Source organism: Sitophilus oryzae, unplaced genomic scaffold, assembly GCF_002938485.1.
Source record: "Sitophilus oryzae breed Bouriz unplaced genomic scaffold, Soryzae_2.0 scaffold_1058_pilon_pilon, whole genome shotgun sequence".
Lineage (NCBI taxonomy): Eukaryota > Metazoa > Arthropoda > Insecta > Coleoptera > Curculionidae > Sitophilus > Sitophilus oryzae.
In genome coordinates, this window is record NW_022145680.1 from 1,948,093 (window position 1) to 1,964,057 (window position 15,965).

General features: G+C 38.5%; 1 protein-coding gene across 3 annotated transcripts in view; it reads right to left on the reverse strand.

Annotated features, from left to right (window-relative positions):
• The window catches only part of LOC115876129, an 81,081-nt gene that overhangs the window by 24,646 nt on the left and 40,470 nt on the right, over nucleotides 1-15,965 (reverse strand). For 2 of the 3 annotated variants that reach the window (XM_030891822.1, XM_030891819.1), the window contains one exon: nucleotides 1,507-1,693. In XM_030891822.1, the coding sequence (XP_030747682.1) occupies nucleotides 1,507-1,693 (187 nt within the window). The remainder of the gene's footprint in view (nucleotides 1-1,506; nucleotides 1,694-15,965) is intronic. The other variant, XM_030891827.1, reaches the window with a different exon arrangement.

Consider the following 15,965-nt stretch of genomic DNA (forward strand, 5'->3'; position numbering starts at 1 on the left):
TCGCGATCTCGAAAGTAACGTAACGACTGCAACGGGAGCATCAACGCCAATAGCGACCGACCAAAGCGCGTTAGACGAAAACCCGACCCTAGGAGACCGCGACCGCTTGAGGCGACCGCTTCAGCGAAACGCGTCGGTATAGGTCGTTACCAATTACCAACGAACAAACGAACAGCGACAAACGAACCCGCGACGGATGGAACGAAACACGTAGCGGTCGAAGTCGCGCGTCGCTACGTAGTTACCGCTACTATTCGTGGTCATAGGAGCGCGACGGCTTTAGAGAAACACATCGCTATGTTCTTCGGTCACTGCGGTTCGAGCCAATTCCAAAAGCGATTATAATTTATAATTTCGTCGTTATTATGCTCGTCGTTCTTCAGTAACAGGTTCCTGATTCGTTGTGGAGCGCGATACGACGTTACAAAAAATACCGCTACAAAATCGCGTTCTCAAATACCGACACATCACTAATACTCATGCCTTCGATTTTACATAAAACCAATAAAAATTATCATTCTCTGTCAATTTTAGACATCGAAAATGTACGTGTAACATGGTTTGTTTTATTTTGCAAACTTTTAGCAAATTCTCGAATAGATTAATGTGTTTATTAGTTATTACAATCTATTTAAACCATAAAACCGTGGAGTAGTAGTCGTAATCAGAAGTGTTGTGGCCGATAAAAACCTCATTTTATTATTGTGTTTCCTCATGATGTTTCAACTAATAATAAAAACAATTTACGAATACTATTTCATTTTATGCTGAGAACTAACATGGAGAAGTAAATGCCAAATGATCATTAAAAGGAATTATTAGAAACAATTTGGAATAACTGTTCTACATCTGTTTTATTTCTGTTTTAAATTGGGGCGAGAACAAACCAGGCCGCGAGAACAAACCAGGAATCAGCGACTGTTTATAGTTCATAAAAATTGTCATTTCAGATCAGATGCGTTATTTTTTTATCAACATCATGGTTGTTAGGGGGTTTCGATATACAGTATATATCCGAACTGTATTCCGGAAACTTTGGCAGTTAGTTAAAAAAATAATTAAAATAGTTTGTTTTATGTTTCATAAAAATAAATGTTAAAATGTAATATACAAAATACCATGTGAATGCGATAAATTTTACATTGGTGAAATTGGAGGATTTTTTGGAGAGAAAAAAATAAACATGTTGAGAAATGATTTTTATTTTTTTTTCAATCAATCATAAATTTTTCTTCGAACAAATGATGATAAAACAGTTTTTGTTGAACTTTTGGCACACAAATATTTCAAGTTTATGATTTCAGTCTAATAACTAATTAGTCAACATGTTTATTTTTTGTTAGTGAACACTCTAGATTGAAATTGAAAACACTATTTTATTAATCGAAGATGTCAAAAGTTGACATGATATGTCATTCTATAACAATGTAATTTTCTATCAAATAAAGTAAAATATAGTAAAAATACTGTAGTAACTTATTTTTAACGGACTGAATTGTTACTTACGTTGTCGTTCCGGAATTGACCAAAAATGGCAACGGAGTGGGGCACTGACTGTGGGGTGAACTAGCCAGCGAACTCCTGGTGCTTGAGACTTGGCTGTGGGGACATTGAGGCGGTCCCACGGCTATGGACCCCGGTCCCCGTTTCCGCGGCCAACACAGCGTGCACTTGCCGTTTCTTTGGATTACTTCTGAAAGAAGAAAATAATTAATGATAACAATTAAGTATTAGAATCAACGTACAATAATTAATAAAATTTAAAATACTTTTTTAGCTCTACCCAACAAATAAACTTAAGTAGTTTTAAAAATACAATTTTATTTATTTTCAGGTAATTTATGTTAAACACACAAAAACGTCCATATCTACTTCTTTTACATTAGACCTCGCAGATTCTGTGGGGAAAATTCTTTATTGTCTCTAACTAGTACCACAGAATAGATACAAATTTGTTGTATCTGTTCTGTGGTACTAAAAATTTGTATCTGTTCTGTGCTAGTACCTTTACCTCTGGAGCAGGCTTTGAGTCTTTTTAGTGAGGAAAACTTGCATATCTATGGGAAGAGTTTGTATACTGGCCCTTTCCTTCATTACTACAGGTGTTATACATATTATATTTAACAGTATATTATAAGAGTAATCGAAAAAATGAATTGACAACAATTAAAAACACCAAATAAAGCAAAAGAAATAAATAATATGACAACTATTTTACTTACTCAACCGAGCGCGTAGCGGCACGAGCTACCGCAACTTCTGTAGTTTTGTCAATTTCACAAGAGAATTGCTCCTGAAGCAAAATCGCTGGTTACGCAACTACTACGACCAAAGGTATCAAACATCCCCAAATAAGAATACCTAATGGCACTACCAACCTACGCCCAATGGATATTTTGTTTTACTGAAATTAGTAAAATTGCGGCACAAAATTCCGGACGCGCTTGCTCGAGGGTTAATGTAATATTTCTAATGTTATTATGAACACCCTGTATAATGTTAAATTAGTTGCTCTAAACATTTAATTAGGGCAAGATAAATTCTAATAGACCAGTAAAATTAGGAAAAATGTAAAGCACCGACGACAAAAAATATTTAATTATTAACTGCAATTAACTGCAAAATTTATCAAATGCTTCTTTTACATAAAATCTTGTTTGGTTGTAAAAAAAAGCTTGTAAGACTCTGTATATAAAAGTAAACAATTCCTTTGATTTAACCAGCGTATTATGCTGGTTTTATTATATTTATTTGTCATTAAGTAAATATAATAGGCTCATACAAACTGAAAAACGTGAAATCTGTTTATTGTCAAGTTTGACTTTGATAATTTTAGCGTTTATAGATTATAATGAAAAACTAAAAAGCAAGTTTGAAAGAGAATACTTTTAAATCTGTACGAGAGCTTATACTACACTACACATGCTGGCATAATCAAAGTCAATTTCCTGGATATGAATATCAAAGGACTCCATATCCAGTTCAAAATTAGATAGTGGCGATGAAATATGATCCTAGTATTGTCCCACTAAAAAGAAATAAAACGTTGACGATGTGTAATAAATCTTCTTAACAAGATGCAAACAGTTATGCTTCAGAATCAATAAAGAACAAAGAGGAAATAATAATACTGTTACGTTTTTCCTCGGTTCCGTGTGGATAGAAAGTCACAATTTATTTAAACACTATTTATTTAACACTAATTAACAAAAACAATAACGATAAAAGACTTATAGAACTATTTACAAACGATTTATAACTAAGAATTTATTTTGAATTTTAGCGCGTCAACTGCACTGGTATATTTATAACTGCCCCCTGTAGGTCACGGCCGCCGGTTTTTATACCGGCAGGTAAAGAACTCTAGAATTGTCCATAGATCGTTAGGTGCGTAGAGAAGGTTTTCGAATGTTCTCGTATGTACTCGTCCATTCCAGTGGGACTCGATTCTTCTCGAACGAATGAATCATTGCGGTGTCTATGCGATGTTAAGGTCATCCGAGGGCGGGCCATATTGTGAGGTTAGGTCGAGTCCACACCGGCCCGCAACACTGCCCCCTTCTTAGGCACATGCTCGTCCCGAGATGTATACGGTGAATGAAGGTATTTGCAAAGCTGGCCCCTGGTACATTGCGAAGTCTGGTAGAAATAGCAGTCTACAGTTTTCTCTCCCGATCTCAGCTTTGGGTTGTAGCAGCAAACGAGGATCTCGATTCCCGTAAATCTGAACAAGACTTCAATCATGTTCCGGATTGTACGCCAACTCAAACCATCGAGTCCACACGCCAGCTTCGGAATGGCTAATCGTGCAATGTTGTTGTTTAGCAGGGCTTCTCTCAGTTCAATCAGGGTCTTCCATAGATTGAGATAAGTCGGCTTACTCGGGGACCATTCCTTGGTGACCAGGTAGAAGATGTGCCTTGCTTGACCATGTGCATTGTCGGTTAGCCTCAAGACGCTTCCAACCTCTGGATCCTGTCGGCGTAGTTCTCCGACACGCCCAAACTTCTCATTGAACGTCGCAGCGATTCCTCTGGACATCCGCAAATCTCGAGCCACACAATGAGCGAGCGAATAATCAGGAGGCACGGAAAAGAGGTCTCGTTGATCTTCTTTGGTTACACCATAGCGAGCCTTCTCACTGCTGTTGTATCGGGCCATGAAATCGTCAAAGGACATCTCCGAATCAGGGGGATCAAAGCTGCAGGTTCTCACGGTCCCAGCACGATCTTCTATTTCGCCTTGGTAGGGGCTCAAACGGTTGAAATGGACTACCCTCGGTTTTCCTTTTGGCAATTTTCTGATACGGTATACGACGTCATTAATTCTATCCATGACTTCGTATGGCCCTTCCCACGAGGATTGTAGCTTCGGAGATAACCCACGACGTCTCTGCGGGTTATATAGCCACACCAACTTCCCTGGTTGGTATCCTCCATGCTCAGCTTGAATGTCGTAGTGTTCCTTCATTCGGTCACTAGCACTTTGAATATTTAGGCGGACTCTCTGATGAATGTCGTCCATCCTTTGACGTAGTGTGTGGACATAATCTTCTCCGGCGACTTCTTCTCCCGGTCGGCAACCAAATTTCAGATCACAGGGTAGGCGCACTTCCCGTCCCATAACGATGCTGGCTGGAGTTTGCCCTGTAGATTCTTGGACGGATGAACGGTAGGCCAACAGGAACAGGTGAAGAAATTTGTCCCAGTCTCTTTGGTGGTCAGAGACTACTTTGGCCAGATAACGGTTGATAGTTCTGTTCATGCGTTCAACCATCCCATCGGATTGTGGATGTAGAGCAGTCGTCCTGGTCTTGCGGATGTTCAGGACTTCACAGACGCCTTGGAACAGATTGGACTCAAAGTTTCTTCCCTGATCTGAATGAAGCTCCATGGGAACACCAAACCTGCAGATCCATTCTTTAACAAGGGCATCAGCAATCGTGGACGCTTCTTGATTTGGCAACGCGTAGGCCTCGACCCATTTGCTGAAGTAATCCATTACTACCACAATGTATTTGTTGCCATCGTTCGTCTCCGGGAAAGGACCAGCCACGTCGATCGCTATTCGTTCGAAGGGACTACCAACATTGTACTGGCGCATAGGGGCTTTACCACGCTTTTGTGGCCCATTAATGGCTGCGCAAATGTCACATTTCTTACACCAGGCCCTCACATCTTCTTTGCAGTTCACCCAGTAGAACCGTTCACGCAGCTTGCCAAGTGTCTTGGTAACACCAAGATGTCTCCGCTGGTTCCATTGTGAACTTCCTCCAAGACTTCTGGGACCCTCTTCTTTGGAATGACGATCTGTCTTCTCTCTTCTTGTCCCTCCGGTCTCTCGATCACACGGCGAAGTAGTCCGTTATCTATTACCAAGGAATTCCACTGGGCCCAGTACGACTTTACGTTCGGCGAATATCTGCAAACTTCTTCCCACGTTGGTCTTTGGCCTGTTTTTCCAGTTAATTACTAAACCTAATTCTGGGTCACTGGTTTGGTCATTTGCAAAATCTTCGGGTTGCCAACTATCATTAACCACAGTTGTTCTTAGGAGTTGCACTTCTTTCTCTTCTGCTCGGGAACAATGCTTACAGTCCTTAGCGCAAGGTCTTCTGGAAAGTGCGTCGGCATTTCGATGGATTGCCCCAGCTCGATGTTCTGTGTCGAAGTCAAATTCTTGTAATCGTTCAATCCATCTAGCTACCTGCCCTTCAGGATTCTTAAACTGCAACAGCCATTTCAAAGCAGCATGGTCTGTTCTTAACAAGAACTTTCTTCCATAGAGATACTTGTAGAAGTGTTCCACTGCTTTAACTACTGCTAGTAATTCTCGTCTGGTTACACAGTAGTTCCTTTCCGGTTTTGACAAGGTCTTACTAAAATAACCAATGACTTTTTCTTGACCATCCTGGATCTGAGACAGAACAGCGCCTAATGCAACATTGCTAGCGTCGGTATCCAATATAAAGTTTCCGTTGCCAAGAGGGTAGCTAAGTATGGGCGCACTAGTCAGGGCCTTCTTCAATTTTCGGAATGCCTCGTCAGAATCTGAGTCCCAAGAGAAACGCCTCTCGCCTTCGGTAAGTCTGGTCAATGGTTTTGCGATGGTGGCGAAACCCTGTACATAACGTCGATAGTATGTGCATAGTCCCAAAAAGCTTCGTAGTTCATGTTTATCTTTAGGTATCGGCCACTCTTCCACTGTCTTGGTCTTCTGTGGATCTACCGCAACTCCTTGGGAGGAGACTACATGGCCCAAGTAGTGTACCTTTTCTTGACACAGATGACATTTCTTGGGGCTAAGTTTCAAACCAGAACTCCCTAGTCGCTTGAAAACTTCTTCCAAATTCTTCAGATGATGGTCAAAGGATTTCCCAACCACTATGATGTCATCCAGGTACACTAAACAGGTAGTCCAGGATAGTCCCTTTAACACAGACTCCATTAGTCTCTCAAAGGTAGCTGGCGCGTTGCACAATCCAAAAGGCATGACGGTAAATTGCCACAGTCCGGAGCCCACCGAGAACGCTGTCTTCTCTGTCTTTCGGCGCCATGTCGACTTGCCAATATCCACTCTTCAGATCTAATGTAGAGAATATCGTTGACCCCGCCAGTGTGTCTAGAGTATCGTCTATCCTCGGCAGGGGATAGCTATCCTTCTTGGTAACATTATTGAGCTGCCGATAATCAACACAGAACCTGGTGGTACCGTCTTTCTTCTTTACTAGTACTACCGGCGATGTCCACGGGCTGTTAGATGGTTCGATGACACCCTCTTCTTTCATTTCTCGAAGGATTTTGTCAGCTTCTTCACGTTTGGCGAGCGGAAGTCTTCTCGGATTTTGTTTGATTGGTCGTGCATCTCCGGTGTCAATTTTATGTTGTACTAAATTGGTACGACCTCTATCTCCTGCTTCTCCTTTATCAAACACGTCTTGATACTTGATTATTAGGTTTCTCAATTTTCTACTATTTTCGGGAGATAATCCTTCAACGTTTACTAACTCCTTCACCATTTTGTCCGGAATTTTTGAAGTCGAAACTTTGGAGGCTTCCACGCTTCGAATGACTGAGGAGACCGAACAACAGTACCCTAACAGGGTTCCCTTCTTCAAGGATACAGAATAATAATTCGTGTTCATTACTCTCACCGGTACAGTCTTTTTCGCTCGTAGCAGGGCTTTTCCAACAGCGACCCCTCGTCCTATTTCGCTGTCATGGTTCCTTGGCTCCAACAGAATAATACTCCCATTATTCATTTTACCTTCCAGGCAACCATCCAAAAATATCTCACAGCGCTCAGGGATCGAAACATCTTCTGCTACCACCACGCGAAGCGTCTCCTCACATTTTCGATGTAGAACCACTTCTTCTTCATTTATTTTCAAAATTCCCTGTTTGAAATTTAGTTCAAAACCTCTAGTGGTCATAATGTCCATTCCAAGAATTAGTTCATCTTCGATATCTGCTACTAATACTGGATGTTCAAAACTGGTGCTCCCAATAACAAAATTAAGGTTTACTTCTCCATGGACAGCAGCGGAGCCCCCCGTAGCAGTACGTAATCGCCATTGTGTTGTTTTAACCTTCTTCGATGTTTTAAGAATGTCCGGTCTGATGATAGTTTTCGTCGCACCTGTATCCAACAGCATGGTTCGGAACTCTCCATCAACAAAACCATCCACAAACATGCTGTTGAATTTGTGTTGTAACGAAGCGACTTGAGCAGTTTTTTGTTGGGGCATGTTGGGTACAGGTCGACGTGTGCCCCTTCTTTTCGACCCTTAGTAGTTTTCCGACCTCGACGAAGCCGGTTCTTCGTTCTTCTCCTTACAACGGCTTCAACGTCCTACCTGTCCGCAGTTCCAGCAACGAATCGGTCCCTTATTGCCCATATACTGGTCCATTACCTTCCGAACAATCCCTTCCACGGATTCGTCGGAACATTCGTCGATGGCCCGTACTCTTCCTAAAGACCGAGAACTTTGTTTCGCGGCCTCAAATTCTAGGGCACGTGCTAAAGCATCCACCAAGTGCGTTGGGTGGGCTAGGAGAAGTGCTTGTCTTGTCTCGTTGTCACGTAAGTCGTCGGAGAATGCCTGTACTGCCAACCGCTCCATAACATTCTCTGGCGTAGCAGGGTACGCAAGGCGAACGAGGCGGGCTACGTCGGCTTCAAACTCCTGCAGAGACTCATTTGACTTTTGAATGCGATTTTTTAGCTGGGAATGACATGTTCCAAATGAGCTTGGCCGTACCTCATTTCTAAATGTCGTACCAATTGCTGATAATCTCCCTGTTCCGATGGTGACAATGTCTGCAGAATATCAGTCGCATCTCCTCGCAGTGCGACAGTCAAAGCGGTAGCCTTTTCAGCGATTGTCCATCCGTTCGCTCTCGCAGCGGCCTCAAACTGGCAAAAATAATTGGCCCAAGCGGTTTTTCCGTCAAACTGTGGAGGCTTAATAAATGACTTTGAGATATACTTATTTTCGACTAGTTTCGGTGCCTCCGATGTTTCTTGACATTTTGGTGAATTGGCCTTTTCTATTTCTTGTTTTAAAATTTCGATTTTTCTGTTAACATCGTCCTCAATCTGTGCTATTTTGTCTTGTGTATCTATTATCTTTTCTTCTAATTCCCTGGAGTTTTCTATTATCTTGTTGTATAAACTTTGTTCTAAATTCAATATTTTATTATTGAAGCTGGCCTGTATGTCTTTAGAATTTTCTGCGATCTTATCTTCTAAATTAACTTCCAAGTCAGTTATTTTACTATTCAAATTGTTCAAGTTGTCGTCTAATTTTTGAGAATTCTCTGTCATTTTATCATTCAAACTGTCTTCTAATTTTTGTAAGGACGAGTCAAGGTCACCTTCCAGCTCAAAGCAAAATGTGTCAGGATCCTCACCTTCCTCAATCAAAACGTCTCTCAGTCTGGTTTGCAAAATACTTTTCTTTCCATCTGTCTCGCACTCTCTCTTCCAATATGGATTTCAGTTCGGACACTTTCAAGTCTTTCAACAATTTCTTCGGAGCCATTGTTAGTTTTTTTATTTTTCTTATCACACACGCCACATCTGACACCAATTGTTACGTTTTTCCTCGGTTCCGTGTGGATAGAAAGTCACAATTTATTTAAACACTATTTATTTAACACTAATTAACAAAAACAATAACGATAAAAGACTTATAGAACTATTTACAAACGATTTATAACTAAGAATTTATTTTGAATTTTAGCGCGTCAACTGCACTGGTATATTTATAACTGCCCCCTGTAGGCCACGGCCGCCGGCTTTTATACCGGCAGGTAAAGAACTCTAGAATTGACCATAGATCGTTAGGTGCGTAGAGAAGGTTTTCGAATGTTCTCGTATGTACTCGTCCATTCCAGTGGGACTCGATTCTTCTCGAACGAATGAATCATTGCGGTGTCTATGCGATGTTAAGGTCATCCGAGGGCGGGCCATATTGTGAGGTTAGGTCGAGTCCACACCGGCCCGCAACAATACCATCGATTATAAAAGTGTATGTAATCAACGTCGCCAAACAAGGAGTTATGCAATTAATATAAAGGAAGCTGAACTTAATGAGTACGTGAAGCTCCTTAAACGATTTTAGTACGAAAACGAAAAACCTGACAAGAATTAATTAAGTTAGTTTTTTACTTATACTATATTCGAAAAACTCATTAAATAAAAACTCAGATATACCTACTATATATAATATTTCCCTTAAAACATAAATTGTTTTACTACATATGGATATATTAAATATTTTAACATTTAATATACTCTCACGCCAAAATAGGATATAGACTTAGAGCGTCCGCACACGAGTTGTCTGGCTTTCGAAGCGGAAAATTCAAACTCCAAGCGAATCTTCCTCCACTAGTGATGTTGATTTTCGTTACTTTTGATTACTCGTTAATAATCGTTACTCGACTACTAAGTAATAATTTCAAATATTCATTACTTTGATGGTTACTATGATTACTTTTCACTAATTTTGGTACTACTATGAATTTTGTCAACTGCTGTCAACCTTTGTTTCTAATTTCACCTGCTTAAGGGATATATTTTCAAAAATAGATTCTTAGTGCCTACGTTCTTCGTTTACTGAACAAAAGTTATGGAAACCCTACTCGACCTACCTCCTTTTCAAATTCTTTTGGAAAGAGAGGCGAGATGGGCTACATATAGGTTTCTAAATATAGCACGAGGAAGCCAAGGAACAATCATGTTCATACAAAACGAGCTAGTAGAAGAACTACAGTCGGATGAGATTCTGGGAATGGTTTCGGATCTCACACCACCAGTCCAACTTTTGACACGCACCTACAACGTCCTGTTTCCGAATAGGGACGAGTGGGATAAGCCGGGAAATGGTTTATTACATGCGGAAATGTGTTGGTACACGGACTGATCTAAAAACGAAAAAGGATCTGGCGCAGGAATTTACTTCAGCAGTCCAAAGACTGAGATCTACCACAGTCTTGCAAACACACCACAATTTTCCAAGCTGAGCTATATGCTATTGAAACCTGTGTGCAACTGCTGGTAGAACAGCAATAACACCGGGAAAACAATATGCATATTTTCGGATAGTCAAGCCGCGCTGAAAGCACTTGAAGCAACGAAAAGCACGTCTATGACAATTCTTCATTGTAAGAAACTACTCAATATATTAGGAGATAGGAACGCTAATATGGATACCGGGACATGTCGGCCTAGAGGGAAATGAACGTGCTGATTCCCTGGCCAAAATTGGTGCAGGCTCGCCATTCGTGGGCCCAGAACCGATACTTAGCGTTCCTAAAAATCTCACAAGAGACAGGCTCTGTGAATGGGTTAGGGGTGCGACGTTCCGGGACTGGAATGACAGTCCCGGAATGGAACATGCCAAGAAAATCCTAGCAGGGCCATCCAAACATAGAACAGGAGAACTCCTAAAGGCCGGTAGGAATGGAGCGCGTACGCTCACTGCAGTGTACATGGGTCACTGCCGGCTGAGATCTCACCTACAGAGGATGGGACTGGTGGAAGACGCCGAATGCCGACTCTGTATGGAAGATGACGAAACAATGAAGCACGTTATGTGTACCTGCCCCGCTGGGGGCAGGACCAGGTTTGAGATGTTTGGCAAACCCATGCTAGACCTATCAGACCTAGGAGACATATCGCCCTCAGACATAACGGCCTATGTTAAAAGGCTGGGTTTTGAGGGTGAACTTTGACGCTTTTTGTATATTAGAGCTTGTAGAAACTGAGCCACAATAGGCCCTCGCGGCCGCCGTGAATACAACAACTCTCACGTCAAAATAGGATATAGACTTAGAGCGTCCGCACACGAGTTGTCTGGCTTTCGAAGCGGAAGCATCTTAAACTCCAAGCGAATCTTCCTCCACTAGTGATGTTGATTTTCGTTACTTTTGATTACTCGTTAATAATCGTTACTCGACTACTAAGTAATAATTTCAAATATTCATTACTTTGATGGTTACTATGATTACTTTTCACTAATTTTGGTACTACTGTGAATTTTGTTAACTGCTGTCAACCTTTGTGTCTAATTTCACCTGCTTAAGGGATATATTTTCAAAAATAGATTCTTAGTGCCTACGTTCTTCGTTTACTCGACCTCTCTCTTATGTAATGGACCTCTGTTTTGTACAAATATTCAAAAATTCACTTGTATAAAATTTCACCCTCTTAGGGGATGAATTTTAAGAATCGTTTCTGAGTACTCAATTCCATCACTTAAGGGCACAATATTCTGTGCAAATTTTCATACTCAAAAAAAATTCTTAACATGCACCCCTCATCTCACACCCTTAAGTTCTAAAAATCGCTCCTTAGTGCTCAATTACGTTACCTAAGGAATTTCTACGCAAAATTCCATACTTCTGAAAACATTTTAACACATTTTTGAGACGACTTTCACCCCTTATTTCACCCTCTGAGATGAGTTTCCAAAAAAATCGCTTCTGAGTACTCACTTTTGCCACTTACAAAACCTCTATACCCCTAGGGCTAATTTAAAAAAAATATACAGGGTGGTCCGAACTGTATTCCGGAAACTTCGGCAGCATATTTTGCAGATAGAAATAAGTAAAAAAGTTCGTATAAATGTATGTCCTAAAATGCTTAGTTTTGGAAATACAGGGTGTAGAAGTTTCATTTTTATTTCGATTTTTTTCAATTAATTTATGAAGTAATGTCAATATTTGGATGAAAATTGGTGCCTGGGAGTTTTTTAATATGAGAAATTTTATTTTGATGTCAATATGACTCCTACTTGTAGAGGGCGCCACCTACATATTTTTTAACTTTGAAGAGTAATAACTTTTCGTCCGTACCTGTATAAAACTACTGAGTAAAAAAAAATACATTTACGAAGTTTTCTACGTAAAAAATGTCTCTTAATAAAAATCGCTACGAGTAATGGTTCCCGAGATATTTGGAATCAAAATTATCAATACCTATCATCATTGACATAAATTAAAAATGTCGACTAAATAGTTATTAGACTAAAATCATACATTTGAAATGTTTTTGTGCCAAAAGTTCAACAGAAACTGTTTTATCATCATTTTTTCGCAAAAAGTTTATGATTAATTTAAAAAAATAAAAATTTCCCAAATATATTATTTCAGTCAAGTAACTATCTACTCAACGTGTTTATTTTTTTGTCAATAATTTTGTATATAATAATAAATCAATGTGTTGTTCTAAATATCTTGAGAACGGTTGCTCCTAGCGATTTTTACCAAGAGAAATTTTTCACGTAGAAAGTCATAGAAATGTATATTTTTTCACTCCATAGTTTTATACAGGTACGGACGAAAAGTTATTACACTTCAAAACAGTTAAAACACATGTAGGTGGCGCCCTCTACAAGTAGGAGTCATATTGACATCAAAATCAAATTTCTCATGTCAAAAAACTCCCAGGCACCAATTCTTTCTGAAGTAACAGAAATTATTTGTAAAAAATCGAAATAAAAATGAAACTTCTACACCCTGTATCTCCGAAACTACGCATTTTAGGACATTAGGAAGTTTCCGGAATACAGTTCGGACCACCCTGTATACAAAATTTTACCACCAATTTTACCCCCCTTATGGTGTAAATTTCCTGAAATCGCTCCACAGTGTTCAATTATGCCATCCAAGAAACCTCTGTGCAGAATGTCATATTTTTAGAAGCGATTTTAACAAATTTTCTCACAAATTTTTGTACAAACTTTCACCCCTAACTTTACCCTTGTGGGGGATAAATTTCCAAAAATCGAGTATCCACTTTCGTCACTTAAGGATTTCTGTACAAAATTTCATACTCCGACGACAAATTTAAAAAAAAATCTACAAACTTCCACCCCTTGTTTCGGTAGTTTAATCCTCTAAAAGGTTGAATTTCCGAAAATCGCTTCTTAGTGTTTAATTACACCGCTTAAGAGACTTCTGTGCAAAATTTCGTACTCCTAGAACAGATAAATCAACACAGCAACTTTTTATGCAACCTTCTCTCCCTAATTTCAACTCCTTAGCGGTCGAATTTCTAAAAATCCGCTGTTTCTATGTCAAGAAGTTTCGTCTGTGTGTGTTAACATTATTATGATTATATTTTCATAAAATTCACATTTGATTACAGTTGTGCTAATATAATCCGCTAACCATGTTACTTACTTTTACGTGCGTATACATACATACAAAATACGTGTTCGAAATAAAATGTTTTGGAATTGTGGAAAATTAGTGAATAATACACTTTTCCCATATTTGTTTAATTATCTTGAATACACTGTATGCAGATACAAAAAGGATCCGGTGGCTCTCAAAATTTTTTAAAATATAATTAAATTTTTTTTAAATTTTCAAACTTGAAAAACTCGGTTATTTTGGACTTATTTGAAAAACGGCAAAGAGAAAATACGTTAAAAAAATAAGAATAGGAAACAATATAACATACGAACATCTTTCATAACACAAAATACACTTAGATCCATTTTATCACATACTAAACCAATGAATACCGAACAACAAACAAAAAATGTAATATACCAAATACCATGTGAATGCGATAAATTTTACATTGGTGAAACATCTAGACCCTTAAATGTTACAATTAAAGAAGATAAAGAGTATTTAAGAAAGGGAGATTTTCACAAATTTAAGATTTGTCAGCTTTCATGGGACACAGGACACAGAATAAATTTTAATAACGCCAAAATTATAATGAAAGAAGCGATAGCCTCTAAAAGAAAAATAAAAGAGGCTTTTTTAATTCAATCTAATAAAAATAAATGTATTGCTCATGCATCTGTAAATGTTAGTAATTGTATGGCAATCGCTTCTTTGATTTTAAAGAACATAACTTATGTAAAATTTAAAAATAATCATACAGTTTATTTTTGGGGTTATATTAGCAAAATAAAATTACACTAAATCACCACAATACACCAAAACACTTTTACTTTTACACTGGACGCGCGTTTCGCTAACCATGTTAGCATCATCAGCAGATGATTATAAACTAAAGTCCAATCTACAAGTTGAGCGTTTATATACTCGCCCAGTAGGTACCGAGTGGGCGTGGCAAAATCTAGCCAACCGAGTCAGAGCCCACTGAGCGTAACAGTTAATTTCCGCCACTAGAGTAGTAGGAACAAAGAACTTGAAGGAATTGGACCGTTGACTCTGTTCATACTATCTTTACATTTATTAATTCTGATGCTTTCATATGCATCTAATTGCCTGTAATTTGAGACTTGTTTAATTAATTTTAAATTATTAAGATCTATACAATGTTCTTTATCAACAATATGTTCGGCAACGCAAGATTTATCCGGTCTACCATATCTTATCTGAGCTAAATGTTCTTTAAATCTAGTTAATATTGATCTTCTAGTTTGCCCAACATATTTCTGCTTATAATCTTTACAAGAAATTTCATAAATACCCGACCTTTCCAGTGGAGGTGTTTTATCCTTTGGATTACCTAATAATTGTTGTAATTTATTATTAGCACTATATACAAGTAATTGACATTCTTAAAAATTCCTTTTAGACCACGGGATAACTCTCTATCAAACGGTATTGAAAAATATTTAGACGTATCTTTCTCCACTTGAAAAGTCGAATTTTCAGAAATCATTAACCTATACCTACGTTTTCTAATTAATTAATATGTTATATTACATAAAGTTTGGGGTTTTTTGGTTTTACCTTATTAAGTAATTGTTATCGGGTAGTAATTGTTAATTTTGAAGTTTAACTTGATATAATGTCATTTTAACAGAACGTCAACGGTTTCTTGTAGACGTATCTGTTTTAAAAAAGTAAAGTGTTCTCGAATAGTTGAATTTAAATATTTTAAATAGTTTTTTCTTTATTCTTTGTATTTTTTTGCTTCCGACGCGACGACGGAAAGTGATAAACTTTCCGAAACGTTAAGCATTTTTTTTCTTTGTTAGGCAAATTTGTATACCTGTAAACATAACTTCTGACAAGCAATGTCCGTTTAGGTTTAACGCAGAAGTGTTTACAAAAAATAACTATTTTATTTTGTAGATTTTCTTGCAGTGCAGTGGCGAAATACCCATAAAGGATTTTTTTGGAGAGATGAATCCGTCACATAGGTATAGACATTTTTTAAAATATGTTAACATTTATTTAAGACTCACCCTGTATAGTGGTATATTACAGATTTTTTTTAATTTATAGAATCGTTCCTCTGTTTATATGTATTATTACAACGACGCTTTCACCGAGGCAGCCGGTAATAAAAAGAGGGAAGTTCTAATTTATGGCCTGGTTGTTATAATTGACTCATTAGGCTGATTACTGTTCATTGTCATTATTTCCCCGGAGAGACCGTTTAATTAACTTATACAGGACGACCGATATTACGACGATCTGTTAGAAAATCCGGCTATTGCGAAGCTATTATAATTAATTGAA